At 38.1% G+C, this 15,757-nt stretch overlaps 1 protein-coding gene across 1 annotated transcript in view; it reads left to right on the top strand.

The window, feature by feature from the left end:
* The window catches only part of LOC124550891 (kinesin-like protein Klp98A), a 376,578-nt gene that overhangs the window by 293,474 nt on the left and 67,347 nt on the right, over positions 1-15,757 (top strand). Inside the window, exon 15 of the mRNA XM_047125670.1 lies at positions 2,031-2,180. Coding sequence (XP_046981626.1) covers positions 2,031-2,180 — 150 coding nt within the window. The remainder of the gene's footprint in view (positions 1-2,030; positions 2,181-15,757) is intronic.

Below are 15,757 nucleotides of genomic sequence, written 5' to 3'. Positions count from 1 at the left end.
TAAGGTCTAAAATATTTCTATTGTATGTGGATCACTGAAGTAGCTACTCAAGACAGTTTTCAGAAAATGTGGTGAGAACTACCTCACAAGATTGCCTGTCCATACCACTTGCAATGAATCCATAAAAGTTCCACTTTATACTCGATAGGTTAAAGTCTTGTCCACGTAATATTGCACGATCTAGGTATTTCCAAACTGCTGAGCATAGACTTGATTTGAATGATTCTATTACTGTTACTGTGGAATTCCCAGTATAAGCACCTGACGATCACCTTGCATTCACCAATCCAATCACTAACTTCCAGATAAATTTGCTCTCAGGCTCAATTTTGACCTTAACAAACACAATATTTTCATCGACTGCAATGAACACTAACACTACTGTGGCATCTAATCTGTCTTTTCAATATACATACCATGCCTTGTTAAATACTTTGCATTTCATCAAGAGTTAGTTCTGTGAATAGTTTGAGTGTGACAACTTTCCTGGAGGGCAATAAATGTGGGAACTTTGTTAAGAATTCTTCGGAAATTTATTGTTAAAGTTTCGACACTCAAAGTGACTTTCCTTCATGTGCAATCTGATTTCACTCTCTGCATATCGACTGTCATGTGTTCATTGGAGGGCACATCAGAACTATCTCCTAGACTAAAAAAAGCCCCATGTCCACTCCACTCTTAATCAATGAAATCCTTGGATGAGGTCCTCTGTTCAGCCCCAAAGCAAAAGGACCCCAATAAATTTTGGGCACGATACTACAAATTGTGGGCTTTGCTTGCACCTTGTGAGGAAGGCCAGCAACTTTTATCACTTCTCACAGCTGCCAGCACTAACTGAAGGTGGCCTGGAATGTAAGTGAGAGGTGTCATTGGTACCGACATGAGCCGCAACTTGCAGATGACTGCACCATGCGCCCTTGATAGCTACAGGCAGTGCCTTCTCCACATTGGACTTCTTTCCAACCCTGAACGCTATTTTACTTGGGGCTCCGTAATGTGCCTAACATTGGACCCCCCAATGGCACATCAGTGAAGTCTTTCAGAAAAATGCAGTTTCTGAAAAATCAACCCATCAATCTTAAGTAATTTTTCTTGTTCAGCTCTACCAAAATTGGATTTATGAGAACTTATATTGCTTTCTCTGTGAATAATGCTTTATGGAAGCCAGGTTGAAAGGTTGTTAAAAGGTTCATTATGATTTAGTTTAATTTTTCCAAAGATTTGAAATCTATAGCACAATGATCTTGCTTGAACCAGCAGTCTCAAAGTGTAATGATAACTAGGTAAATTGATGAAACAGGGTTGGAACTACCAACGAAATCTTACATGACTGATTTCAGATTTTATAATGTCAGGAAAGAAATTGATTCAGTTTAGTGGATTGATAGATGGGACATGAAGAATCCAAGAAGGGAGGCACAGGCAGCCCTACTATTCATTGAGTTTTTGATACTTACTACCAGCAGGTAGAGGAAGCAGTCCCCACACAGTAAACAAACTGCTGTGGGTAGACTAGCAGTGCAGCAAAGAAAGCTACTTTTGCCTTCCTCATGCAATGCTAGCAGTATGCAACTCATGTAAGTAACAAATGTGAATTTCAGTAGTTGAAGGTATCATCTACAATGAGTATGGAATTGCTTCATCCCTCACTTTGGAAGCAAATAAACTTTCAGTGCAAGATGACATTGACTATTACTACTACTGCAGTGTGACATGTAGTATTGTTGTTTTTGGAGCCACTTTTTCAGGGAGAGGGGGCTCAATGATAATGAAAAGTTTGACAGATAGTGGGGAAATTTGTCCTGAATTCTGTTGGTAACTTCTAGTAATTCAGAAATATGTAATGTCCAGTGTGGGGAGAATACAGTCAATTCAACAACTCATCCCTCTTAACTCATATTTACCTTGGAATATAGGGCATCTATGTATTTCAAAAGACTACCAGAGCCATTCTCCTCATCTGCCATCAAAGAACTGTAGTACTCATTTTTGCTTGATTGATTAGACTGCTATAATGTGCATGCTGATAGGTTGAGAGTGAAGGTAAAATTGTGTCAGCTCTTCGGGAAGAACTAATACGCCAACGCAGTGAACTGGAGACTGAAGTGATACGGCTTCTCACAAACTGCTTCAAAGATAACAATCTATCAAAGGATAAGGTGTTGGCAGTTGCACAGAAGGTGAAGTATTTTTTGGACTGTTTTGCTAATCTTCTTACTATGCATTCTGATTGCAACTGTTAGTTTCACTTTATTTGTTGTATTATTGTGCAATAATTTTGGAGTTGGGCAATTACCAAGTATCTAGATCTCTGGAGACAATGCATTTGTTGGAGGAGGGGGCGAGGGGATGCTGGCTGATTTGTGACAAATACATAATCTACAAATATCCAAAATGGCTTAAGACAAAAATTGTATAACAGTACAACAAATAAAGTTAAACTGACAGTTGTAAGCAGAATAGATTCATTTAAGGGGGAGGGGGGGGGGGGGGGGTAGGACGTCAAACTGGCCGACTTGGAGCAGGAGAGGCACCAAAGGGCATTTTATTTTCTACTGTCTATACTTTTACAAATAGATTCATAAAACTGTGTCAGTATGACCAGGAAGGATTCAGGATTCACACTCATAGCAGTGGAGGTGCAAAAACAACAAAATAAATTTTTTTTTAGATATGAAATTTCATCATTATTTTCACTTACTGTTGGCTACATTTGTTGCTATAGGTACATTTTTCTTCACAAGTAAGAGAGATTCTTTGATGAATTTTGCACCGCATACAAACCATACTTACAGGTGTATGAAACTCTAGAATTTTCCAAATCTATTAAAAGCTATGGTGAAAATTGAGATAATTAACTACAAAATTTGTTTTTTTGTAGACATAAAGTTTAAAATGTAACAGCTCTTTCATTTTTTCATAAATTAAATAGATTGTAGAGTTTCAGACACCTGTAAGTATGGTTTTTATGCTGCACAAAATTCATCGAACATTCTCTCTTACTTATGAAGAAAAGTGTACCTATGGCAACAAATGCAGCCAATAGTGAGTAAAAAAATGATGAAATTACACATGTAAAAAAAATTATTTTGTTATATTTTTGAACTTCCGCTGCTACAAGTGTGAATACTGAATCCTTCCTGGTCATTCTGACAAAGTTTTATTAATTTACTTGTAAAAGTATAGACAGTGGAAATTAAAATGTCCTGTGGTGCCTCTCCTGCTCCAAGTTGGCCCGTTTGACGTCCTACCCCCGCCCCCCCCCCCCCCCTTTTTAAACAATTGTCATGGTGTCATGGGTGTGGACTCACGTTAAATGAAAAGCATAGTTGACCATTAAAGTGACACTGAAAATGATTTCTCCAAAATAAAAGTAAAATAATTGTGTGTTTGATGCAATAATTTTAAAGAGGTGCGGTAGCACATGAGGAATATGCTAGATGGGAATTGGGAATTGTGTGGAAGGAGGAAGGGACATTATTATTTACCCTATGTAATTTATATTTTTGATTATGTCATTGTTTTAGTTTTTATCACATTTTAACTTACATCTTAGATGTGTATGCATTTATTCACAAATAATACTGGACTGCAAACAAGAACATCAGAGGAGTAAGTTTGAAGTCAGAAATTGATTTTTGAGAAATGGTTTGCTGAATGTTGTTCTACAGTTATCAGCATTTAATCACATAGAAGCATTAATTAAAGAACTTGCATTATTAAGAAGCAGTAGAAATGTATGAAATGCATTAGCACTGACATTTGTAACTGATCAGAGTAATGGTTAGAATAGTCATAGTGTTTTATCAGCAGTGGAAGCACTTAGTGGTTCAAACCATAATGTGTTCTTGTAGCTATGTGGAACAGTCACACGTTAGTATCTGTTGTGCCACTTAAATCCAATATAGAAGAAAAACACAAAACTGGAAATGAACGAAACTAATCATGAGAAGCACAGTCATTCCTTGTGGCTCTATTTTACAAAATAATTTTTATTATTCATCATTGAACATATTGCCAGATCATTAGCCATTCTATACCAGGGTAATTTTAGATGGTTGTTGTTGTTGTGGTCTTCAGTCCAGATACTGGTTTGATGCAGCTCTTGTAATTTTAGATGGATCCAGATACTTTTGAAAATTTTTATCAAAGTCCGTAAGACCTCTTATTCTTTGCTAATGTTTTATTTTAATTTTTGCTAATTTTTATTTTCATTTTCACTCTCAAAGTAATATGAAATGCAATAGATAGGCATATTTGTATTAAAAAATCCAGAAAAACTTATGTTCATCACTCTTTTTCATTTTTATTTTCACTCACTAAAAATATGAAGTACGGTAGATAGGAATATTTGTAATAAAAAATCATTGGGAGAAATTACATTTGCGGTCTCGAGTCAGTTTCTTAGTGTTAGGTTCATGTAGGGATCAGTTTATGTGAATAGTGTCTTTCAGGTGGGCAGCCATTAATCCTGAGTGATACTTGTTCTTCAAAAATAAAAATCATTTTTGAAATGAAATTTCACAAATATATGTGGATCCAAACATAGTAGCCAGGTATATGGCTAATTATTTTTGCCATTTTCATATTTTTCTGGGACATGTTTATTCCAAAATTCCTCAGCAGTTGCAGTTTTACACTTCTGCAAGGAAATATCTTCCTGCAAGTCTGTTATCTTCATTTGGAGTAAAGGCTTTGAAAGACAGAACAGCTTTGCAGCCACATCCATCCATTCTGCCACAGGAGAAACTTCAAAAGATGATTTTAAGAATTGTGCAGCTTCTCTATCTATGAAAAGTCTTAGAATCTTGCTGCAAATTCCTTCTTAAAAGCTGACATAAAATTTGAGAATACTGAAATGTTCATTTTAGAATTATTTTTATATTCAAAAATTGTTGAAAAAATGAAGAAATTCTTGACTTGGTATGTCTTTTTTCAAAGACATCCAGCTTGCGATGGAAAGAAGATACACTTTGTATCCGTCCACATATTAATATCCCATTTCCTTGTAGCTCAGTATTGAGCACATTGAAATGTTTCAGAATGTCTGTCAAGAAAGCCACAGGTGGCATACTGCATTCGTTTGGTAAGAACTCCAAATGGTTTTCCACTTCTTGTGAATCCACATTTTCTAATAAGCATGTTACTTCTTTTTTGCCACAAATGTTCAGTCATTTGACCTTTACTTAGCCAGTGAACATTGTTGTTCTGCAGTAAATCAGAATGTGCTAAATCACACTCGGAAAGAAACTCTCTAACTGTCTGTGCTGAAGAGCAGTATGAAATCTCATAAAATTAATCAACTTGATCAAACTGTCCATTACTTCTTTCAGAGTCACACTAAGTTTTCCAAAAAGGACAGTCTGGTGAATTATGAATTGAAAAGGTAGTAGCCCAGCATTCTTATCTTTGATTCTCTTTACTAGTCCTTTTTCTTTCCGATCATGTTAGGGCCCAGTCAGAAAATGGATGTTTGTTCTTCAGCAACAATGTTGCATGATTTATCTAGTGCTGTTCCACAGCAAGGTGCCTTCTGTATAAGTTCAAGTAAACTACTTTTGGTGTCAACATCCAAAATTTCAGTTCTTCTTGTATTACTTCTTGCTGACAATGGAATACCTTGAGTTGTGGCAACAACATACTTTTTCTCTTCAGAAAATGCCACGGCCACTTCCAGCAGACACTTTTTTACTATATCACAGTCTGAAAATGGCTTCTGGTGTTTATTAAGTGTCCAACACATATTCATTGGTGCTTCTGCAGATTTTTCGCACACACCCATAAAGAAAGCTGAGAAAGCCATGCTTTTTTGGTAGAAGCTAGATATGCCTGTAGTTTATCTTGACAAGTGTTACTATCTAGATGAAAGTTTGTATGGTGCTGCGGATGAGTTGTTTCATAGTGTCACTTTAAATTGGCACTTTCCACAAGAGTGACAGTTTTGTTGCATATGAGGCAAACTGGAACAGCTCGAGGCCTAACATTCAGCATACAATGATATTCTTCAGTCCACTCAGTCAAAAACTTCCTGTTTTCACTAACAACTTTATTGCTTTTTAGGATCCATATCAACACAAGGGAAATGTTACACACCTGGATATTAATGAAATGCTTCATATGAGATCGCAGCAACTAGTGAGGAAGTGGCAATAAAATTTGTGCACTTATTTAGACTCATTCTGTATCAAAATACTGACACCTGGCACACAGCACATGCTGTGGCACTACAAAGGAGCTACTTCCATATCAAAGTGTATGCTGCCGCACACCAAAGGAGCCTCACTGCAAAGGAGCCGCTCTGCAAATGAGGCACTTTGTTGCCAAAGATCACTGCCACCGAATGAACTCACTGAAGCTAGTACAAAAAATGGTGTTTAAATGAATATGCCTTCTCTGATTTAAGAGAGATTTCAGAGGTTGCCAGAGTCTGAAATCGATTTATAAAATCCTTGTTCATTAAATAAAATTGTTTTGTTGCATTTGTGTGTGCAGAGCTCTTATGGGGATCGACATAACACGCTGTACAGGCCGGCCAGCTTGCTCCCTCAGCATAGCAACTGTGTATTTAATCTACCTATAACTAACCATTAAGAATTCCAATTATTTGGCTGTTAATTGTACACTACTAGAAAAAATTGCAAGGGTGGTGCTCAAATGAACTGTTAGTTACAGAAAAATATTTTCTTCAATAACTTGAGTATGTAATTAAACAATGTAGGAAAAGATAGATTGCTACTTACTGTAAAGAAGACACATCAAGCTGCAGACAGGCACGATTGAAAGACAATCACATATAGCTTTCAGCCACAATCTTCGTCAGCAGGGGCAGGGGGGAGATAGATAGATAGAGAGAGAGAGAGAGAGAGAGAGAGAGAGAGAGAGAGAGAGAGAGAGAGCACACGTCATGCACACATGACCACCAACTCCAGCATCTCAGGCTGGAATGAGTATATAATTTATACTTTCAAAATATTTTTGGCAGACCAGTTTTGACCTTCTGCAGTCCTGACGTGGACTGCAGTCCGCCAGTTGCCGACCACTGTCCTACACAATAAGATGGGCCAACTGATCATGCGCTGATTTTCTAGATGTTTCTGAGATTTCCTCTCTCAGTAAGAGTTTGTTGTCTAAAGATTAATCTTGGTGAGGAAAATCTGGTATACTATTTCTTTTCATGATATTTAATGAGGTGCAAATCCAGTAGAGTCATGTGGCATATGGCACAAAACTCAGTTGAATTTCACCTCATATTCTTTCAGCTATACAACCTTTCTTGTGTATGTTCCACACATTTCAATGCTGTGCACACTGTCTTCTGCTAGAAAATGCAGCCACCCTCTAAATGCAGTAACCTGGCTGTTGAAGTGCTGGACCAAATGTCATTTGGAGAGGCACTGCGTGGAAGTGTAGGTGTGAGTGGGAGATTTTAATGCAACAGCAGTATAGAAACTAAAGGAGGAATCTAAACTTTGATTTTGATACCAGAAGTGACAGAAATTGTACATTACAAGAATTCTCAGAGAGCCACAACTAGTTTGTCCACTACACATACTTAAATAAGTAAACAAAATGATAATGTACATGGAAAATAGCAGATGAAAATAAAACTGAAATTGACAACATTTTATAGGAAAACAAATAAATTGTACATGTTGTGATGGTTGTAAACTACTTTTCAATTGCAAATAATCTTAACCTCATAAGATGCAGAAGAAAAATAGTTTCAAATCTAGGAAGAAAAAGACTTATTTAATTATCAGCTTCAACATCTTGCAAAAGAAAGTTTATACAGACAGAGAGTGTGAAAGTAGCTACATAACAAAGGTTCTTAAGCAGTTGGTGAAATACGTCACATGTGCAGTAAAAGCAGAAGAAAGGAATGTCCTAAATGGAATGAGGTAAGTATTAAAGAGAAGGTAATTGTTTCAGATGGACACTAATAGCGTCATGACAGAACATGCTGAATTAAACAAAACTATCACAAAATATCAAACAATGGAAAATCCAGGATGGAATCTAACAATATTATGAAAAGGAAACTTGCTACTCACCATATAGCAGAGATGCTGAGTCGCAGATAGGCCCAACGAAAAGACTCTCATAATTAAAGCTGTAGGCCGTTGGCCTTCATCAACAGTAGACAACACACACACACACACACACACACACACACACACACACACACACACACACACACGATTGCAGTCTCGCAGCCTCAGGCAACTGAAACCACCACTCTGCAGTGTGGTTTCAGTCGTGTGTGTGTGTGTGTGTGTGTGTGTGTGTGTGTGTGTGTGTGTGTGTGTCTATTGTTGACGAAGGCCTACGGTCAAAAGCTTTAATTGTGAGAGTCTTCTCGTTGTGCTTATCTGCGACTTATCATCTCCGCTGTATGGTGAGTAGCAACTTTCCTTTTCATAATACAATCACAAAATATATTTGAGAGGATGTGCCAAGATACAATCAAAATTAGCTAACAAGGGGAGGCCGCCAATTGTGAAATTCAGATTCGATTCATACTGCGCATAATAAAAGCTCATGGCCAGAGGTGTAATGTGGCAAAGCACCAAGATGCACTTCTCACCGTTGTCGAGAAAATCGACACTTAAAAGAAACCGTTATGGTGAAATACTCTCTACGATTAACAATTTTTCAGAGCGTCGTGGCGCAGCGGTAAGCGCTCGGGTTTGTAATCCGAAGGTCGCCGGATCGAATCTCGCACTACGCAATTTTTTTTTTTTTTTTTAGTATTTCCTTTTTATAATTCAAATTATATATATATATATATATATAATTCCCGGCAATCAGTTGCAACAATTATGCATATAATAAGTTGTTGAAAGTCGTTTGTCGTGGAAAAACTGGCGACTTCGAACATCATTATGTTTTCCGCAAACAAAGTTGTATTTCACAAATGTTATTGTCTTCATAATGTTAACCACGTATAGTTAACGGAAGACGTAGAAACGATATTCCGAAACGAATACGTATAGCGTAAGTCAAACGATTGAATTAGAATAGAGACCCCACGAACACAAATTCGCTGTGGCAGGTATGAAATATAAACTCCGTTACTAGCTCGTTACACTTGAAGGACAGATGTTGAATGGGCCAAAACGAGCCCCCGCATAACAGCGTAGTTGCCTGCTAACTTCGAAAGAAGGTAGATCCGATTCCTAGCGCAACTTATAACATCGTTGAAAATCAGTGGGGACGGGAGAGCTTTGGTACACCCTGTTAAAAAAACGGAAAAATGGACGCTGTACAATTGGAGAGAGATCCGCCTTCACCAGCATGCATAAGCAATTCATTAATAGTATATATATATATGAATTACAAAAAACTAATAATTAAAAAAATTGCATCGCGTGAGATACGATCCGGCGACCTACGGATTACGAACCCGAGCGCTTACCGCTGCGCCACGACGCTGTGGAAAATTATTAATCGTAGAGAGTATTTCACCGCAACGGTTTCTTTTAACTGTCGATTTTCTCGACAACGGCTGAGAAGTGCATCTTGGTGCTTTGCCACATTACACCTCTGGGCATGAGCTTTTATTATGCGCAGTATGAATCCAATCTGAATTTCACAATTGGCGGCCTCCCCTTGTAAGAGAGGTAGTTGAAAAAGTAAGGGCATGGAAAAAATTAAACAGAATCCTACGTTGGCTACTCAGTTGATCAATTGAAATGACAGAAAGCACAGCAACAAACAATAAAGAGAAAATTGTACAAGGATCTGTAGGTTTTTTTTTTTAATTCTGTATTTTTAGAGGTAAAGAGAAGTGTCAGAAACATAGAAAGTAAATGATGACATTCTGTACGTAATGCCAGGTGAGGTGTGTAGAACCATCCAAGGTACAAAAAAGAAAAATCACATGAAGATAATAGTATTTCAGTACAAATGGTTAAAATAATACAAAAGAAGCTCACAAAATTGTTTACGGACAATCACAGAGAGTTGTAATATTGCTGTAATTATTCCAATTTACAAGAAAGCAGATGGTAAAGATGTAAATGGCTATAGATCCAAGGGCCTCCTCTCTGTAATATACAATATGTTCACAATATATATTACGAGCCTCAAAGAAGAACACATTAGATTTTAATCAGTCAAATGAACAAAATGGCTTTAGAAGTAGATATAGCACAGTGGTTCATTTGCAGCAAGTGAAAGCAATTTTAGAACAGAACAATGAGTATGAGTTATGACTTTGTTTGGGGTTCATTGCTTTTGACATAGCTTCTGACTCAGTTTCTATAAAATCACTATAAACAGCCCTTGAGGAACAAGACTCGATTCAACGTAAGTTATTACTAGTACGGAATGGATTCGCATATTTCTACTGTATGTTGATGTCAGCTGTTCATGACTATTGAAAATTGTGCTGAACCAAGACTGGAACTCCGATTTCTCACTTATTGCAAGCAGTCACCTTAACCACTTTGGCTATCTGAGTATGCCTCCAGGATCGATCCAGATTTCCATATGTCACACTGTCACAACCCTTATACTCACACAGCGCATGATTACCACACAGGGAGACAAGTATTATATAATCATTTTAAACCATCAAGTCAGGGGTACATCATTGATTGTTTCAATGTCCATGTTTATGTATAAACATCTCTATGTTCACAATACAGTGTTCTTCAGACATGCATACAGTACTAAATTGATTTCCATATTGAAACTATACATTGAAATCATCTGTTTGTGACAAATGAAAATTTGTGCCAAACCAGTACTCAAACCTGAATTTCCTGCTTGTGTGAGTGCAAGGGATGTGACTGTGTGACTTATTGAAGTTTGGAAACATGTATGCATGTCTGAAGGACATTGTATTGTGAAGATACAGAAACTGTATGAACACAGACATTGTAACCATTAATGATGTATTCATACCTCAATGGGCAAAAATGACAATATAATATTTGTCTCCCACTGTGGGAATTGCAATCTGTGCGAACATAAGGATTGTGAATTCATGGCATACAGATGTTTGGATCAGTCCTGGAGGCATGCTCGGATAGCTGAAGCGGTTAAGACAACCGCTCATGATGAGCAGGAAATCCAGTTTCGAGTTCCAGTGTTACATTTACTTGTTTTAGGTTGAAAGATTTAACAACAGCATTGAACATTTTGTTATTTCACATTGTACAAAGACACACTTTGATAAATAACATGGTTATGTTACTTTTCTCTCCAAAGACTCTACAGCAGAAGTACTGTCAACTATCTTTTGTACTTAAATATAGATGTATGTGACTGTAAAACTTTCCCTTGCTTAATTAAGAAAAAATGAAGGAAATCTGAAACACATCAACATGAAAGACCCATTTTATGACATAAAACTAACACTGTTGGATTTGCTTGGCAGTACATTTGCTAACTGATTATCTCTTTAACAGCTTCTGTTACAGCTACCAGTTTTGCTTCTGTTGTATAAGTGGCAGACATTTGCCATCTCTCGCTGAGCCAGGAGATGGCTCCACCTGCACGTTTAATAACTACACCAGATGTTGACCGCCTAGTGTTGTTGCATCCTCCAAAGTCTACATCGCTGTAGCAGTCTAATATGCCATTGCATAAATTTTGATGGAACATTAGGTTTACATCACATGTGCATGCTACATACCAGAGTACTTCAGTCGTAATACATCATCTGTTGATGCCAAGTCAAGAGTTTGAGACAGGAAGCTCACACTGTAAGCCAGGTCAGCTCTCATTCCTAGCATCAGGCACATCAGTGCTGCAGCTGCTTGTTGACATGGAAAGTTGCACTTCTCTGTATTCTTTCTTTCTGCTTGTGATGTGTCTGTTTTCTTTACAGTTGGTGTTGAGATGGGGTTTGCACTCTTGAAAACTGAAATACTCCAGAATCTTCTTTGGACAGGCTTTCTGACTTATCTTGACTACACTGTTGAGGAAATACAATGCTGGTTTCATGGAGATCTCAAATTCAGCCTTCAACTCATCAACAAACTTTCTGACCTCCTGCTGATAACTCACCATAACTAACCCATCATATTCATAAAAATTCCAACAGTTTCTTGTCACCTTCTTCTCTGATATGTAAACAAGTACCTGCGTGACTTGTGCTGAAACCTGCTGTCAAAAGAAATGCCCCAAAATGTTTACTCCAACATCTTGGGGCTTGCTGAAGTCAACACATACTTCACCTTAATTTTCAAACTCTCACTATGCCATCATTGTACCGTTCTGGCTGTTGCATAAATATTAATTCTTCTAATCCTCTATACAAGAATCAATGTCAAACCACTATGCAGCTGTTGATGAGGCTGGATAAAGAGTTTCTTTCCTCTGGTATCAACACTTTTGTCTTTGGTCTCTGATTCTTCAGACTCTTCTTTGTTGGAGTTTCCCTCAACTTCTACTTCTATACTGTGCAAACCACTGTGAGGTGCATTACAGAGAGTACATCCCATTGTACCAGTTATTAATGTTTCTTCCTGTTCCATTCACGTATGGACCATGGGAAGAACGATTCTTTGAATGTCTCTTTGCGTGCAGTAATTATTCTAATCTTATGCTCACAATCCCTATGTGAGCAATAAATAGGGGATCACAGTATATTCCTAGAGTAATCATTTAAAGCCAGTTCTTGAAACTTGGTTAACAGGCTTTCTCAGGATAATTTACATCTATCTTCCAGTTCAACTCCTTCAGTATCTCTGTGACACTCTCCCATAGGTTAAACAAACCTCTGATCATTGGTGCTGCCCTTCTCTGTATCTGATCATTGGTGTTGCCCTTCTCTGTGTATGTTCAATATCCCCTGTTAGTTCTGTCTGGTAAGGGTCCCACACACTTGAGCAGTATTCTAGGAAGAGTTACACGAATGATTTGTAAGCAATCTCCTTTGTAGAGTGATTGCAGTTCCCCAGTATTTTATTTATTTATTTATGCATTTATTTTACCTGGCAAGATTAGGGCCTTCAGTCCCTCTCTTAAACCTAACCAGGCATACTCAGATTGAACGAAATTCAGTTTGTACAGAACATTATGGACACATCAAGGGTTATGCAGTGTTAATGTTAAAGAAAAAAATAGAGATTATAACAGTAGTACAAGGATAATTATAATGATAAAAAAATAATTATAACAATCAATAATAATAATAATATGTCAGTCCTATTGCTAGTTGGGAATTTTCTCGTTATGTTCTTGCAGCTTGTGAGTTATTCTCATCGAGCAGAGACATAAGACGATAGAATGGGGTGAAAGAGATATAGGAGAGGTAGCTAGGTTAGAGGAAGAGAAATAGAACGGTAAAATTCGAAGCTATGATGGATAGGAGAAAGAAAGAGATGAGAGGGGCACAACAATGGTGGCTATACCGTCCCTAATATGTAAGTTTTGAGTTCCCTCTTGAATGTTGAGTGGTTCTGGATAAGGGAAGCGCATTCCATAGTCGTATGGCTGAGATGGAGAATGACACGGAGAAAGATTTTGTGTTATGTAAAGGTACAGCCAAGATGTGCAGAACAGGGAATCAGTGATCATAAGGCTGTTGCAGCATCCCTGAATATGGAAGTGAATGGGAATATAAAAAAAGGGAGGAAGGTTTATCTTTTTAGCAAGAGTAATAGAAGTCAGATTTCAGACTACCTAACAGACCAAAACGAAAATTTCTGTTCCGACACTGACAATGTTGAGTGTTTATGGAAAAAGTTCAAGGCAATCGTGAAATGTGGTTTAGACAGGTACGTGCCGAGTAAAACTGTGAGGGACGGGAAAAACCCACCGTGGTTCAACAACAAAGTTAAGAAACTACCGCGAAAGCAAAGAGAGCTTCACTGCAAGTTTAAACCCAGCCAAAACCTCTCAGACAAACAGAAGCTAAACAATGTCAAAGTTAGCATAAGAAGGGCTATGCATGAAGCGTTCAATGAATTCGAAAGTAAAATTCTATGTACTGACTTGACAGAAAATCCTAGGAAGTTCTGGTCTTATGTTAAATCAGTAAGTGGCTCAAAACAGCATATCCAGACACTCCGGGATGATGATGGCATTGAAACAGAGGATGACACGCATAAAGCTGAAATACTAAACACCTTTTCCCACAGCTGTTTCACAGAGGAAGACCGCACTGCAGTTCCTTCTCTAAGTCCTCGCATGAACAAAAAAAATGGCTGACATCGAAATAAGTGTCCAAGGAATAGAAAAGCAACTGAAATCACTCAACAGAGGAGAGTCCATTGTACCTGATGGGATACCAATTCGATTCTACACAGAGTACGCGAAAGAACTTGCCCCCTTCTAACAGCCGTGTGCCGCAGGTCTCTAGAGGAACGGAAGGTTCCAAATGTTTGGAAAAGAGCACAGGTAGTCTCAGTCTTCAAGAAGGGTCGTCGAGCAGATGCGCAAAACTATAGACCTATATCTCTGGCGTCGATCTGTTGTAGAATTTTAGAACATGTTTTTTGCTCGTGTATCATGTCATTTCTCGAAACCCAGAATCTACTCTGTAGGAATCAACATGGATTGCGGAGACAGTGATCGTGTGAGACCCAACTCGCTTTATTTGTTCATGAGACCCAGAAAATATTAGATACAGGCTCCCAGGTAGATACCATTTTCCTTGATTTCCGGAAGCCATTCGATACAGTTCCGCACTTGCTGAAGTCCACACATACTTCACCTTAATTTTCAAACTCTCACTATGCCATCATTGTACCGTTCTGGCTGTTGCATAAATATTAATTCTTCTAATCCTCTATACAAGAATCAATGTCAAACCACTATGCAGCTGTTGATGAGGCTGGATAAAGAGTTTCTTTCCTCTGGTATCAACACTTTTGTCTTTGGTCTCTGATTCTTCAGACTCTTCTTTGTTGGAGTTTCCCTCAACTTCTACTTCTATACTGTGCAAACCACTGTGAGGTGCATTACAGAGAGTACATCCCATTGTACCAGTTATTAATGTTTCTTCCTGTTCCATTCACATATAAACAAAGTAAGAGCTTATGGAATATCAGACCACCTGTGTGACTGGATTGAAGAGTTTTTAGCAAACAGAACACAGCATATTGTTCTCAATGGAGAGACGTCTACAGTCATTAAAGTAACCTCTGGTGTGCCACAGGGGAGTGTTATGGGACCATTGCTTTTCACAATATATGTAAATGACCTAGTAGATAGTGTCGGAAGTTCCATGCGGCTTTTCGCAGATGATGCTGTAGTATACAGAGAAGTTGCAGCATTAGAAAATTGCAGCGAAATGCAGGAAGATCTGCAGCGGATAGGCACTTGGTGCAGGGAGTGGCAACTGACCCTTAACATAGACAAATGTAATGTATTGCGAATACATAGAAAGAAGGATCCTTTATTGTATGACTATATGATAGCGGAACAAACACTGGCAGCAGTTACTTCTGTAAAATATCTGGGAGTGTGCGTGCGGAACGATTTGAAGTGGAATGATCATATAAAATTAATTATTGGTAAGGCGGGTACCAGGTTGAGATTCATTGGGAGAGTCCTTAGAAAATGTAGTCCATCAACAAAGGAGGTGGCTTACAAAACACTCGTTCGACCTATACTTGAGTATTGCTCATCAGTGTGGGATCCATACCAGGTCGGGTTGATGGAGGAGATAGAGAAGATCTAAAGAAGAGCAGCGTGTTTCGTCACAGGTTTATTTGGTAAGCGTGATAGCATTATGGAGATGTTTACCAAACTCAAGTGGCAGACTCTGCAAGAGAGGCACTCGGCATCGCGGTGTAGCTTG

This window comes from Schistocerca americana, chromosome 1, assembly GCF_021461395.2.
Source record: "Schistocerca americana isolate TAMUIC-IGC-003095 chromosome 1, iqSchAmer2.1, whole genome shotgun sequence".
Lineage (NCBI taxonomy): Eukaryota > Metazoa > Arthropoda > Insecta > Orthoptera > Acrididae > Schistocerca > Schistocerca americana.
Note: the sequence above shows the minus strand (reverse complement) of the source record. Positions and strands in the feature narration are given on the sequence as shown.